This window comes from Mustela erminea, chromosome 16, assembly GCF_009829155.1.
Source record: "Mustela erminea isolate mMusErm1 chromosome 16, mMusErm1.Pri, whole genome shotgun sequence".
Taxonomy (NCBI): Eukaryota; Metazoa; Chordata; class Mammalia; order Carnivora; family Mustelidae; genus Mustela; species Mustela erminea.
Window position 1 is genome coordinate 80,884,345 of NC_045629.1, and position 15,224 is coordinate 80,899,568.

Here is a 15,224-nt window from a genome sequence, read left to right on the forward strand (position 1 = left end):
CCTCCTCCTAGAACCCAGGACCCACCGCACCCTCTCAGTTCTCCCTGCTCCCCGGAACGCTCTGGAAGGCTATTATCTCCACACACATTTTCAGAGCACTTCAGAATTTGCCAAGACTCTTCACATGGGTTTTTTTCCACTGAGATACAGAAATTCTAAGCAGCAAATTTATTGAGTTAAGCCTTCTTGAGAGAATGTTCTAAAGGAGATGGCCAGTATGATGAGATGCAATCTTTATTCTGCTTATGAAAGATCTAGTACATTTTCAGAATTATGATTCTGGTTTAAAAAAAAAAAACACATTTTTAAAAATGCTGCAGAGAACAGAGAAGGAGAAACGGAGGAGCAGGAGGAGGAGACTGCGTGTGTCTGGTACTTGCAGCCTCCCCTAGTCCAAGAGGCAATTTAAGTAGCAAAATATTTTAATATGTCTGGGGATTATGTAACAGGGATTTTTTGTTTTGTTTTGTTTTTAAATGGATTTTTATTCCTCAGAGTAGAAAAACAAAATTTAAATAAAATAACTAGACATTTCTCGGGAGCCGAGTTTCTGCTCATCACCTCACTCTGTACTTCGCTCCCCGATCTCCAGCCTGGACCCCTCGCTTCCCCGGGGGCCCCAGGCACCCGCCTGCCCGGAGCCCAGAGCCCTTCTTGTCCCACACCTGGCTCACCTTCTGTCCCTGGGGTCCTGCCACGCCAGGAGGGCCAGGTGTCCCCTGGAGGAAGGAAAGGGAGGACTGTGAGTGGCCGTGAGTAGAGAAGGAAAAGGTTGGGGTCATGCAGCCCCAAAACTGTAACCTGTCTTTGCCCCAGAAGACCAGACCACACTCCAGACAGTGTTTCTTGCTAGAACTCTCTCTCAGTGACTCCCAAATGCCACAGCCCACGTTCTGCTCTGGACTCAGCCCGTACTGTGGTACGGGGCACCCATTCTGAGGGACAAGGACGCTTCCCGAAGGGTACAGGGGATGCGTCGGGAGAGAGTCCTGGCCAGAGGCAGGAAGCAGGCACCCACAACCCATCGGGTGTCACATGGACCCTTCAGAAGGTGCTGAGGACCAGGGAGGTTCTCAGGGCCAAGGGAGAAGGGACAGGGCTGCCTGGACTCTGGGCCAGGATCAGTTCGTGCTTCAGGAAAAACCAAGGAACTGGAGGGCTGGTGTAGGAGATGCTGGAGGAGGAGCCCACCTCCTCCTCAAGGTTCCCACTGGGAAACCTTCCACAGGGCTCCCCGTGGAAAGCCAGGCGGGGAAAGCTCCCATCGGAGGGGAAGTCAGGAGGCACCCTGAGCCACCCCACGCTGAGGGCCCTCCTGTGAGTCTCCGCCTAAGAGGAGGAAGATAGTGTTCACCCCCTTGCAAAAGATTGTCTCAGGAATTCACCCTAAAGGCAAAGGTGTGCTCAGGGACGCAGGCACGAGCTCCCTCCCTTCCTCTCTTCCTGTAAACCACCATGATCGGAACAGACCCAATGTCCCCGCAGAGGGGGGGACCCTCCATGGGGCTCAGTGCTCCTCTGCTTCTGCACGCCCTGCCCTGCTACATCCACAGCCTCAGCGTGTTCCTGCGGGCCGGCTCTGTGCCGTGCTGCCGGTCCCCTGTGTTCTGGGCCGTCACTGCATGGGGATGTGCAGGGTCAGGACTCAGACCCAGTGCAGGGCAGCACACAATAAATATGGATACATGCTCGCTTTCAGGCCACAGAACACGAAGAGGTCATCTGAGTCCCATCTCTGGTGAATACGTAAGAAGACAGCTGTATGTCTGGGCCGTCAGGTTAAGGGACGGCGCGAAGATATAAGGAGGTATCAGTCCAGTGTGTTAAGCGCCAGCGTTCTGGAGAGATGGGATTATCCATGCATGTAATTTGTATTAATATAATACATTGAGATTAATACACTGAAATGAATTTATATATCAAATATAATTAATTAATATACTTCACCTAAAAGCTCGTAATATGAATGTGTGAATTGGCTACTATATTAGTTTATTAAGTCATAATGACACAAGTATTTTCCCAGCTGTCTTCATGCAGATGTAGAATTTTAGGTTTTATTTCATTTTAGCCATTTAAATATTTAGATGTAGTTGGTTTTATGGACCACACATTCCCATGGTTCAACATGGGGATAAAAATCCCCCTCCGGCTCCATCGGCCCGAGGAAACGAATGAAGAAAGCAGGTTATCAGCTCCCTGGGGGTCCTCCCACAGAGAGCATGCGTCCCTCTAAGTCCCAGAGGCCAGTTCCCACACCACTCTGTGCTTGCCTGTGCTTTCCACTCAACCCCAGAGCTCACAGAACATCCCTACGTGCCTTGGAGTCTCATCGATTTCCAAGGTTTCACATTATTTCCCTGTAGCTCACACCCTGACGTGCCGACCAGCTCCTTACTGATGAGCTTCTAGGTTGCTTGGAATCTTTTACTCTTACAGAAGAGCCTGCAGTGTGAACACATCCTAGGAACACGTGCACGTCATCCACGGAATGGACGGAAGGGGTGTGTTCTCTGCAATTCCCATACCCTGGTGTAGGTGGGGGTCTAGTCCCCAGGCCTCCCGGAGCCTCCAGCTGAGCCAGAGATCAAGGCCATCAGGCCCCTGTGTCAGGCTCCTGTCCTGCAGGAAAGCCGAGCCCACCAGACCCAATGCCCCCTCACCTGTTCTCCTGTCTCCCCACGCTTCCCAGGGAACCCATCCAGGCCTCGCTCCCCCTGGAAAGAGAAAGGCAGTGAAGACATGAGGACGAAGGGGCATCTTTGCGGTCAGTGCCAGGATATGCAAAGGTCCGTAGTGTCTGACTGTGCTAACCTTTACCATCGGGCATACTGGATACCAGAGAGCCACACACACACACATATACACACATACACACACACACCACCCAGAATTTATGTACCGTGGATCAACGCGCATACCTCAAAGGTCAGAGAAACTAGATTCCTAAATCTACTTTGCCTTTCCCAAATCAGTGACCGAGGCCAGGCCACGTAGCCTCTCTGAACCACGCCGTCTCTTCACCTCATGGGGTCAAACAAGGTAATGGACTCGGGGGGTTGTAATGCTGTTCATAAAACCACGAGCACATTTCCTCATCGTCCGTTCGTCCACTGGATATGCGTGAATATCCGCTGCATTCCCAGGGCTTGGAGTTAGATGGTCATTGCCGGCGGACGGTAAGCGATCAACCACACATCGCGCCGATGCCTGCCCACCCATCTGCCTGTGCTCAGAGCTGGGCTTGTCTCTCTTGGCTCTGTGATCCTGGACAAGTCACTTCACTTCTGAGCCTATTTGTGTGACCATCATCATGCGGATGAGGATAATCTCTTTCAGGAAAACACCTGGCGCTAAGGAATGCGATACCCTCTCTGCAACACCTGCTTACGATGGGCGGGGAGCAGGGGCCATCTTTCACCCAGCCCAGTGCCAACGTCCCTAGAGGTCAGTGTGGTCCTCTCCTGGCCAGTGTCCTTGTCTGGTGTCCCCAGCTGTCTGCTTCCCACTGGGCCCTAAGAACTTGGCTGGTGGAGAAAGGTGACTCCCGCAGGTGGGCCCATGCTACTATGAATGGCGTATTGTGTGCCACTCCATCAGCCCTGGCTTCCTTCTCTGAGGCCCCCAGCACAGCCTCTTCTCTCGTTTCCACGTCGGGTCCCACTGTTCCCTCTGCTGGGTTCGGGCTCACGCCAACGTCCTCTCTTTGGCTTTTTAATCCACATCCGAGGCTCATCCTTCTCCAGGATGTCTCAGCTTGTACCCCTCACTCTTGTTCACTCAATTTGCCTCTGATCTGTGTCGCCAACCTTCTGGCTCACATGAGGACGTGAGGTGTGTTCACTGTTCCCCTGCGGGTGCCCCGGTGCCCAGCCCAGAGACACGGTGTGGCCCGAGCTGACCTTCACCAAGTGACCAGATGACTGCCCATGAAAGTCAGTTTGACTCTGTTTCTCCCTAACTTTATCTTTTAGGTTGGTCTTACTTTGCCTTTTTTTTTTTTTTTTTAAAGGTCGGTGTGTCTTTTAGGATGTTGTTTTTCCTTGAATGATTGAAGACTCTTGGTCTTCTGCTCATGGTCCTGTGCTGGTCTCGAGTGCCTGCTTGTGGCTGTCTCTCCCACGAGAGACCACGGCCAGGGACCACAGGGCCAGGTGGACTCCTGATGGGTGGGAGCATCGTTTTTCTCTTGGTCTGGAGGCTTCCCTTCCTTCCGGGAGGTGCTGGCTCCTTGTTCTCTCTGTCTCACTCTGGGGACAAAGACCAATGCTTCCCACTGGCCAGTTCAAGCAGAGGTCAGCCCCCAGTTCAGCTGCTCCAAGCAAGCCCCGTTAACCACGGAGAGCCGACCCAGGCCCCTGCCGCCCACAGCCGGGGATAGGAACCTGGGCCTCTTCTAGCATCTCCCGGCTCCGCAGTGTGTCCTTTCCTTCCTGCATCTACGCACACTCGTGAATACATACCTTCTGCCTTTCAGAAATTATTTCAAAAATTCTAGAACAATGATGGCCACATTTCTGTTTCTTAATAATTCTCCAAAACCGTCTTTTCATTACATGAGTTTTGGGTGAATAGAGAGTATATTTCTCTGCATTTTTTCTCTCTGCCAACCAATTCCACATCCGTTAGCAACATTCTCTTCCTCCTCACACACCACGAGCCGGGCAGGGTGGAGCTAACAGCAGATGGGGAAATGGAGGCCCAGAGGGAAAGCCACTCAACCCCAGTGGGACGTGCATGCCCAGGCACTAGAACCCAGTTGTCTGGACCCTGCTTCTTCTATTTCTATTACCCACAGGGCCTGTGGGTCTCTTTCATCGAGCTGGCAAGATCTAGGAACCCGTGGAATCTGATGCCTTCCCTTTATAGGCCTCAGGAAACCGACCTTAGGGATCTATCTAGACCAGGGTCACAGAGAACCTTTGCGATAGGGCAGCGTTTTGAGTGAAGACAAGAACACTTGACATCCCTGAACTTTCCTTAGAGAGGTCAGCCCACTACACGTCACTCCTGAAAGGGGCATTTCCCCAGGATTCAGCAAAACAGAGAGAGAGAGGGAGAGAGAGAGAGAATATCATGTTGACTATGTACAATTTCACAAGGTCTGCCTCAAAGGAGAGGCTCTACCTGTTGCCCAAGACCCATTTCTTACACCCTTGCAACTGCTGATCAAGACCTGTGAGGCCTGGAAGAGGACTCCCAAGGGACAGCTGCAGGTGCACAGCCAGCATTAGCCACCTGGGTCCCGGCCAGCAGGCGGAGCGCGGGGCCAGCTGGGACACAGCTGGAGTGCCGACAGATGTGTGCGCTCCCCGGCATGGAGGGGTGCTGTGGGAGGCAGAGAATCCCCAGCACAGGGTGGGTGAGGGAGAGAGAAGCTGAGGAGAGCAGAGACAGAGGCAGACACGCAGGAGACAGACGTCCACAGAGCGAGGTCTCTCGCTGAAGTGTCTACGGATGTCCACGTGGGGCATGAGGTGGGTCGAAGCATAAGGGAAGAAGGGGGTCCAAGGCAGAGCAGGAAGGAGTAGGTCCCCCCAAAAAGCCTAGCACTGAGTCTTGTTGTGCTGTTGTCTGTTGATCTCGCTGCCCCGCACTGACCACATGAGCACGACAGAGGACAGGGTGCGGACATCTGACCACCTGCGTGGCTCCCGGCAGACAGCGGCAGCTGGGGCCCTGTGGGGCGGCGGGGTGGGAGGCGGTGCAGAGGTACGGGCCGCCACAGCCAACAGCCAACCCCCAAACTCGGACTCAAAGACTGGCTCTCCCACTCCTACGCTGTGTGACCTTGCACCCGTCACTCAACATCTCTGTCACTCAGTTTCCAGTCCGCAAAGATGGCAGCTCCCTCTTACAGCTGCTGTGGGCATTGGATGAGCTAATATGTGCCAAATGCTTACAACAAGGTGTGGCCCAGGGAAGGTATCAGGTTCTAAGCTGGTGCAGCAAAACAGAGGGTCTACGCGGGAGGAGAGGGGAAGGAGAGAACAATAAGCCAGCAGTAAGGGGCCGGCAGGGAGGAAGTCCACGGGCCAGGAAGGGGTGTGATGTGAGCAGGGGGCGGCAGCGAGGAGGGACAAGCCAGAGTTCAGGGACCAGAGTCCTGATTCCGTTTTCCGCCAACACGGGCTGTTGCCTACAGAGTCTTCCCTGCTCTGAGGCTCAGTTTCCTCCCTGGGTTGAAATAGTGAAAAGCGGAAACAGAAGAAAGATGCTGGAATTCCAAGAGCCCTAAAACCTCGCGTCCTGAATTGACAGGCAGGCGTGTGTGCGCGGGAAGGGAAGGCGAACCCGCCCTTGTCCTGAGCCCCTGCAGGTCCGGGGGTAGAGGCAAGCTCTGTCTCCTTTGGCAGTCCTGCCCATTCTGTGAGCTTAAGTGGGTCATCCTGGACCCCAGACTCAAGAGAGGACGGTTCACATTCATGGAATCACTCCCTCCTGGGAAGCTCTGGGCACCCCAGCCCAGCGTCTTCCTGCTGCAGTTCTGGGCCTCCGACACCAGGGGGAGCGCGCGCCCCATGAAAGCAGAGAGCCCTCAGGGCGGTGGCACAGAGGCTGCCGTGTTGCCTGGACCAATCTCGGTGTGGGTGGTGGTGGTGTGCAGGTTAGTGTGGGAGGGCCGTGTGGCGTGGGTCTGGTGAGCCCTTGCCATGTAAGCCTTCACCATGTGAAAGAGGAAACTTGTCTCAGTGCCCCTGGCACCCCGTGAGGGGTTCACCAAACACCTGTCACAGTGAGACCTGGTGGGTAAATCTTCCTGTCCCAGGAGGCAGCGGGTTGGGGGGAATGTCTCCCTGATGGCTTTCCTACCGTGGAGACGGGGGCCAGTGTCCCTCAGGGCGGGTCATGGCTTCAGACACTCGGAAAGTCCCACTCTGCCTTGTTAGTATTTCAGGAGGTCCTCTCAGGGTCCAGGCTCTGTCTTGCCTTCACAACGGACTGGGACGTGTGGAGACCCCCTGTCTGAGTCAGGTGCTACCAGACAGGATGTGAGCTCCTGTGAGCACCCAGAGCTAGGAGACACAGAGCCAGGGTGCAAACCTGTTTCCTCTGAATCCAAATCGGTGTCCTTACCAGCTTCCTGGGGTCGCTGCATCTGGGCTCCCCTGTCCTCTAGCCGGGACAGGAACCCCAGGGCCTGGGAGTATGAGCATCACATCTCCCCAAATATGTCCTGGGAGCTCAGCTTTCCAGAGAGCAGGGGACCCACTGCAACCCCCTTGTGGCTCCACGGTGTGTGAGTGGGCACCTGTCTTTCTGACTGTCCCTCTGCCCACTGTCCCGAGCTCATGGTCCTGCACAAACTACTCAGCTCTCCTGCCCCTCAATCGCCAGGATGCCTGCAGGCCTGCAGGGCCCCACACCTTCTGTGCCTGCACAGATGCCTTCTGCAAGAGCTTCCCGTGAGGGCTGTCCCCAGTAGGCACACAGAGCCCCACCATGCCGCCGTCGGGAGGCAGGCTCTGTGATGCAAGCGCACTGGCTCTCTGTGGCCTGGCTCCAAGCTGGGCAAGGCCAGGTGACCAATGGGCCTGTCTCAAAGGGAGATGGAAACTTCCTTCTTGCTGAGGGAAGAAATCAGAGAGGCCTGCGAGAAAATAAACTGTTTTAAGTACCCATCGGATATAAGAACTGGAAAGGAGCCTAAGGGAGGATGCATGTAGTCTGGGCGTCGGGAAGGGAAGGGTGCAGGGAAGGGGCGAGCTCTGCACAGGGCTGCCCGGAAAGTGAGCGTGGAAGTCGGAATCACACCCGGTGTGAGCTAGCAGCGCCCAGGCTCGCACTCCCCCACTGTCCCCGCCCAGGCTCACGGTCCCGCACACTCCCTCTCTCTCCGTCTCTGACCCTCTCTTGCTCCTCGCCCTCCGCATGCAGCAAATGTCCCCCGGCACTTTCTACCCATTTTATAAATACCAACGCAGTGCAGGCTCCTGGCAGCCTTATGTAATAATACAGTTACTCTCAGCCTTGACGTTAAGTAACTCTCCAAAGGTAACACCGTTTGCAGAGCCGAGGGCTGGAGTCAGGCACAGGCAGGCTGACTCCAGAGCCACCATGGAGGGCTTCTTCCACCGTGATGAGCCACCTGGGGCAGCCTGGAGAGACAGGCCAGCGAGGAAACGGGCTGAAAGCCCTCTCCTGGGCCTCACCTGGAGGCCACCCTCCACTTCCTGAGTTTCCTTGTAAAGTGACACCTGCAGGGGTGGGGCTGTGGCCATTCTGCAGAGAGTTCAAGGGAACTTCCCCTGCCCCAGATTTCCCGTAACCCTTCAGGCCTGGTATGCCAGGGAGGGGACAGCCCACGCTGCGAATGACGTGTTTCCAGCACCTGCTGTCTGTATAACTGGCCACGTGGCATCAGGAAAAAGCCCCTGGGCTCGGTTTTCCCATCTGAAAATAAGGAGAGCTCCCCAGGCTTCTCTGTAGTCATTTCCAGATTGGATCACTTAGGATTTTGGTAGGAATGCACCATTTCTTGGCTGGACAAAAGTCTTAACACAGGACTCCCAACAGCTGGCTGGAAAAGCGAGCTGGTGCTGCCTGGGGAGAAAGCAGTTGGGTCCAAGCCGAGGTTTGGCAAGAACAAAGCCCTGGGTATGTACAGACTGACGTTCCCCCGAAATGCAGGTGGGGAAAGGAAGCACATGTGCAAATCTTGGTTACGTGATGGACATTCTGCTTCTGTTATCTTGCCCAAACTTCCCACGAGCTTTGGGGAAGACATGCGTATTTCCACTCTGCGGAGGAGCAAAGGCTCTCCGTCAGTCCGCGGTTCTCCCAGCCCGTAAGTGGCAGAGCCGGTTCTCGTGAGACATGCAAAGAGCCCTCAGTTCTGTGCCGCAGCCTTCACTGAAACCCTGGGTCCCCGGGAGCGCGGCTGGAGCTGCTGCAGCCAGGAATCTCGGAAAAGCATCTTTCGGACGGGGTTATGCTCCTGCTGTGGGCCCCGGCGCCTCCGTCTGTGGCATTTCCTGGCTGACATGACGTACATGAAACATCCCGTTCCCCATCCCTTCCTGCGGCATCGCCTGAGCCTGAGTGCTAAAATGCACCTTCCAAATCCGCCCCGCACGTTCTCCAAAGATGACCGAGTTCATCCATCTGCTCGTGAAGCCTTGTGTACCCTGAGATCAATTCTGGTTCCTGCATCACTCCGCAACGATGACCAGTGCCACACCAACGTGCCTGCAGAGCAAGACTGGCCGGGTGCTTGGTGGCAGGTGCCCCCCCCCTCAGGGAGTGGGGACCCAGAGATAAACATGGCGTGAGTGCAGGACCTGCCCCAGGAGGAGCTCGAGGGAGACGCTAGGGGGAGGCCTGTTTGGAACCCCAGGTCAGAGCACAGGTCTGTGTCTCTGTGCCCACAGGTGAGAGCCAAGACAGAACTCCACCCACCCGGGCTCTTGTCCAGAATCAACGCTGAGCTCACCGTGCACTCCGGGCGCCTGAGCTCCCTCCCCTCTTGTTGTTCTTCGGCTCAGCCCTTCTCTGGAGCTAGTACCCCTACTTCCCATCAAGCCGTGTCACCCGGGGCCTGAATCCCGAGTTATTCCAAATACCACCTTCAGGTTCCCACAATGTAAAGAAAGAGACAGAAAGCCGCAGAAAGGAGATCTGGTAAACCAACGTGCGGGAACATGTTCTTCCTCAAAAGAACCAAGAGATGCAAACCCCAAGGACCACGGGGTAAGCGATTTCACGTTTTGAATTACAACAATCAAAATTCAATCTGCCAAAAGAATTCATGCTTTGGAGCCTGAGGTGGGAAACCACGCTAGCCCCTGCCTCCCTTGATTCTGAAGAATCTCTTGGAAAGCAACGTGGCAGAGCGTTCCCAGAGCCATGCACGGGTTCCCATTCTTGCCCTGGTACCCTCACTGCCAGGAAAGCCGCCTAAGGAAATAAGCCTAAATTTGAAAACTAAATAAATAAATATAGCGGTCAGTTTAAAAATATTCACCCAAGCATGATTCTTAATCCTGAAAAACTGGGAACAACCCGAAGAGATCGATAACAGGGGGCAGAACCCATAAATCACGGTCGGTTCATGCACCAGAACGGTGTGCAGATGCTTAAAATGAGTCGTGAGCCATAAAGACTCTACCGCAGCACCGGGCAGACATGCCACGCATGGGGACAACAGGCAGGACGGGCTGCAAAGCCGAAACAGATCATGGGTATCTGCGTAAAATGAAATCAGATCTAGAACAAGTCCTTCATAAAACAGCCCAACGTGTTCTCGTAGTTCCATCGGGACGGCGGAAGTACAGGCTAGTGTTTACTATTTTCCAAATATAATGATATAAAATTAAAGTAATAATTTCAAGGCTTCTTGTGAGAGGAAAGGAACATACACCGCTGAGGACAGGACAGGAGGAGACTCCGAAAACCACCTCCTCCCCAGCTGCACCCTGAGCCGCCGACCACAGGAGCTCACATGGAGGGGTCTGGTCTGAGGGTCCCCTTGCGGTCGGCTGGTGTACATTACGAAGGGACGGTGACCCCTAGTCCTCCTCAAGCACGCCGGTCCCTGGGGCAGTCTGTGCCTGAGAGTCTCAGTGTGGGTCGTTCCCAGCGCCTGGTGAGCGAGGCCAAACCTGGGTCCCCACCCCAGCTGTCACCACGCACCCTCTGTTTGGTTTAAGAGGGTAACTGAGGAGCACAGAAGTCATAGAACACGCCAAGGAAGAGGGGAGCCCATGGCAGCAATCGGGACTTTCGGAGTCTCAGTGGGGCTCTGTCAATATCCACCTTCCCATCCCCTGGCCTGGAAACCCCAAACTCTGTGAGGGGCTAAGATGCCCACAGGAGCTGAGCCCACACCTTCCCACCGCGTGCTTACATTTAGGTGGGAAGCACACGCCCCATCTGCACCGGTCCTCGTGCACACGCACCATACGCACCACGTGCCATACGCACACGCGCCATCACGAACACACGGGCTGCAACCGCACGGGCATCCTACGTGCACTCTCGGGCACCCCAGGCGAGCACAGCGTAGTCCCGGTCCCCCCCCCCCTGCCCCGCCACGGAAAGCTGCGGTGAAGGGTTGAGGCCGATGTAAATACCTTTTCTCCTCGGGCTCCCTTTTCTCCCCGCTCTCCTTGGAGACCCTGAAAGGAGAGGGGAAGGGCAGGGACGCGGCTCGGTCAGCTTCTCTGTTCTGGAAGTCCGAGGGCCCGCGGACAGCCTGCCCGGGAATGCGGCGGCGACCTGGCACTGGGACCCGCCCAGTAGCCCGTGCTCCCCTCTCAGGCCTGGGGTGCGAGGTGAGCTCCCGGGGCTGGCCTCCCGGCCGGGATTCCCGGGGTCCTCCTGGCTAGGCTTGACCACACCCTGGCCTCTCAGCTTGCCTGGCCAACGGTGGGAATGTGGCTTTGGAATCCGTGCCCCCGGCCACCCAGAACCTGCCATCCCTTCGTGATGGTGAAGTCCAGATCGTGATATCTGGGTGTCTCTAAGCCCCATTCCTCCCCCTGCTCTGGGGAGGGGGCTCCTGACCTGTCCTGCCTCCACTCCACCTTCCTCAGAGCTCCCTCCGCTCTGCGAGCCGAGCTGTTCAAGTTTCCGCCGAGGTGCGGGCTTCTCTGACCACAGGATCTAAATGCAGCCACCACCCCCGACCCTGCCCACAGCCACTCTCCCCTTGACCACGCTTTACTGTGCCCCCAGCACTCAGCCCCGTGTGACACGTTCTCTGCCTCCCCCCAGGAGAACGGGAGCCCCCTGAGGGCGGTGCCTTCGTCCCTGCGGTATCGCGTCCCCACAATCTGGAATGTGCCGCTTGAAGTTTATGGCTGTTGGCCGGGTGAACAAATGGTCAGTGAATGACGGCACCCGTCATTGGTTATGGCACAAGGATCTTGCAGACGTGGTGCCTGCTGGGTCCTGCCCCAGCCTGGTGTGCAGGAGCGGAGCTGCACACGAACGCACCTGCCCTTTGCCACGTGCGGGGTACGGAGCGGAATTCCGGGGCCACCAGCACCCGTGCGTGACCCCTCAAAGGCTCTCAGGCAGGCTCAAGGACCAGGTCAACAGCTCGAGGCACCAGGCTGCTGGAGGGGCCTGAATGTGTCCTGCGTTGCTACAGGAGCTCCCCCTCTCTCCTGTCCTGTCCTGGAGAAAGGACTCTCGGACATTCTGGGCAGAGTATGCTGAAGAGGACGGAGCCTGCCCAAGCCCACTTACTGATTCCAGAAATAATACCTACATCCTTGTCCCCACAGAACAGGCACAGGGCCAGAACCACGGGCCACTATCCCAGAGGGAAGAGGCTCTGGGGACCACCCCGCCCCTAGCGGGAGCTGGACATCCTTGCTGTTTTAATTCCATCCAAGTATTTTGGCCAGACACACACAGATCGCAGGTGTTAAATGCCCCCCAAGGTTATGCAGCCTGCCTTGCTTGAAAATGACCTTTTATACTCCTCCTTTCGTTTGGAGATAATCTCAAAGCTCTTAATGAGAACCAAAAATAGGGTTGGACCTCCAAGAAGCCACTTTGCTCCTTGCACATGTATGTTCGTCACTTACTTCAAGGGCCATGTGGTGACTGAACCTTCCTCCTGGGTCTGGCACTGTTCTAGGGGCTGGGAATTAACACACACCATGGCCTTCTGGACTGGTGGCCTGGACAGGCTGGTGAAAGTGGCTTCTTTAGGGCAAGTCTCAGAAACACTTGGGCTGCAGCATAAAAATGCAGATTCCCAGACTTCAGCCAAAGCTGCTGCATCACTGTCTGGGAATGGGTCCTGGGAATGTGCATTTAAACTTGATCTCCAGGAGGTTCCCAAGTGCCATAACATTTCAGCATTCCTGGTCGAGGAAGAGACACCAACCCTTCACTGCCATTGCCAGGCAGTGGGTCCTCCGTGTACAGACACAGGACGGGGGATGTGTCAGGGGTCTGGGTCCCAATCCTTGCAGAAGGGAACAGGACCCCTTCCCAAGGCCTTTACTTACAGGAGCTCCAACGTGTCCAGGAGGCCCAGGGAGTCCAGGTGGTCCTTGGAATCCCTGCGGAACAGTGTTCACAAGAGAGGTGTGGGCAAGAGAAGGAGAGGCAGGGGCGGAGGCAATACCCAGAGATCCCTGCTTCTGCCTGCCCCACGCTGTCCCTCCTCCACTTAGAGGTCATGCCACCCCCTGCCTCGGAGAGTAGGAGTCACCATGATTCTCACCCCCACCCCAGTCTGCTCAACTTCAAGGAGCAGTCAGAGCGTGTTGCCTCTGAGCTGTGAGGAGGCCAGTGCAACAGTTTCCATTTCCAGCTGCCCTGCGCCCCGTGGCCTTCCCACGATCCTGCCAGGATGGGGGCCGAGTTTCTGGGCAAGCTGCGTGATTCCTGCCTCTCCTCATTCACACTCTGCCCGACGGCCAGCAGGGCCTGGGCAAGTCCTAACAAGACCCCAAGAGGTCTGCAGAGCCCTGACACTCCCCTGCTGCCCGCGCCATCGACTGCTACAGTTTTGAAGCAGCTGACTAGGAGATGTTTCTTAAAATCTATTAACATTAGAAGGAGCATTTCCTTAGTCAAAAGTATCCCAACGTTGGTGCTCTGTTCTACTGAAACAAACAGCAGTATGCAAGAGTAAGTGCTTGTGCACGCACATACACACACACACACACACGCACACGCACACGCACACACCCTGCGTGCATTTACTACTGTACTGATTTTAGAGAAAAGTGAAATTAGAGACAACATTTAGGGCCGTAATAGGGAAAAGGTTACATAGGTTACGATGCACCCATGTCATGGAAAGAAACACATCGATTAGGAGAATAGTTTGGAAAGATGGAGCTCATCTGTCGTTAAATGAAAAAGATAAACAGCAGAGTTTGGTGTGATTCCCTTTCCGTAAGAATTCAGGAAAAGTCGTCTATATGATGACATATACACAGAAGCATGCATGTGGTTATATGGGACGGGTGAGGAGTGAAGTCATGCATGTCTCCTCTACACCTAAAGCAGTTGGTTTTGCACCAAGACTTATCCCCTGGGGACATCGGGGGAAAGTGCCACTTACCCGCATGCCCACCTCGCCAGGCAGCCCCGGCTCTCCTGGCTCTCCCGGCTCCCCCTGCAAACACAACACAGGGCTGGTCAGAGCCCAGGGCAACACAGGACCAGGTACAGCGGGGCAGCCCAAAGCCTCGGTGGCATCTGTGTCGGGAGCTCAAAACCCACCCCAGACACAAGGTAACCACCAGGGAAAGGAGACCCAGGCTGCCCTTGAGAGATGTCCCATGAGCCTAGGGGCTGGTCTTCAATGCAAGGAGCATAGCTCAGCCCCTCGCACCTACTGCTCGAGGCCAACAGAACCAGACTCAGACACAGCAGTGGAGAAAGCAGAGTGACTGGAGAGACAAGGCAGGAATTCTCATGGAGGAGCCTGGCCATATGGAGGGGGTCGAGAGCGGTCTGCGGAGTGTGGAGCCCCCCTTTCTCTCCTGCTCTCCACCCCAGGCCTCCTGTCCAGGAGCATTAAAGGCCACAGACATAGGAGGGGCTCATGTTCAAGGCTTCAGCTCTGAAACCTGCTCACACATGCTGGACATCACCAAGGGAACACCTAGAACCGACTTCCCTTTGGGTTCTGGTGAGGAGGACCCCTTTGCCCTGGAGTAGACTGGCCTGCCCAAGTTGACCACTTTTGGTCTGGATTTCTGGAGCACGTTCCAACTCAGAGGCAGGGAGTGGGGAGGGGGAGTCAGGGAACAGGTAAGAGGGAGGCTGGGGGCCCCATGCAGGAGATGAGGTGCTGCTTGGGTCGCCACAGCTATGAACTAGGGACCTGGGCGAGTCCCCCGCTTTGGGCCGGGACTTCATTCCAGGCCTGGGCGCTGGGACAGCAGGACCTCCCAAGCAGAACTCCTTGTCACCTGAGGGAGAAACTCGCTTCCAAGCACACGCAGGCAGAGCCTGTGGCCACCACTGCAGCTGGTGTCAGTAAAATGATTACGCTGACTTCTGGGGACCTCAAAGTGTCCCAGTATACACGAAGCCCAGTTCACGCCCCAGCAGAGGCCGCCCCCTCAAGGACATGGGCTCTGACCGGAGGCTGCCTGTGGAGAGGGCGAAGGGAGCAGACGTACCCGCAGGCCTTTGCTGCCGTCTCTCCCAGGGGGACCGGGCAGGCCCAGGGAACCCTAGGACAGAGAGAGACCACCAGTCAGCACAGTGAGAAGAGCACAAGAAATGCAGATTTTCAGGCTTCA

General features: G+C 55.7%; 1 protein-coding gene across 1 annotated transcript in view; it reads right to left on the bottom strand.

Moving 5' to 3' along the window:
• Positions 1-15,224, bottom strand: part of COL22A1 (collagen type XXII alpha 1 chain) — a 234,856-nt gene that overhangs the window by 130,650 nt on the left and 88,982 nt on the right. Inside the window, exons 13-18 of the mRNA XM_032316558.1 lie at positions 15,102-15,155; positions 14,033-14,086; positions 12,966-13,019; positions 11,073-11,117; positions 2,664-2,717; positions 675-719 (exon numbers count right to left, since the gene is read on the bottom strand). Of these exons, the coding sequence (XP_032172449.1) occupies positions 675-719; positions 2,664-2,717; positions 11,073-11,117; positions 12,966-13,019; positions 14,033-14,086; positions 15,102-15,155 (306 nt within the window). The remainder of the gene's footprint in view (positions 1-674; positions 720-2,663; positions 2,718-11,072; positions 11,118-12,965; positions 13,020-14,032; positions 14,087-15,101; positions 15,156-15,224) is intronic.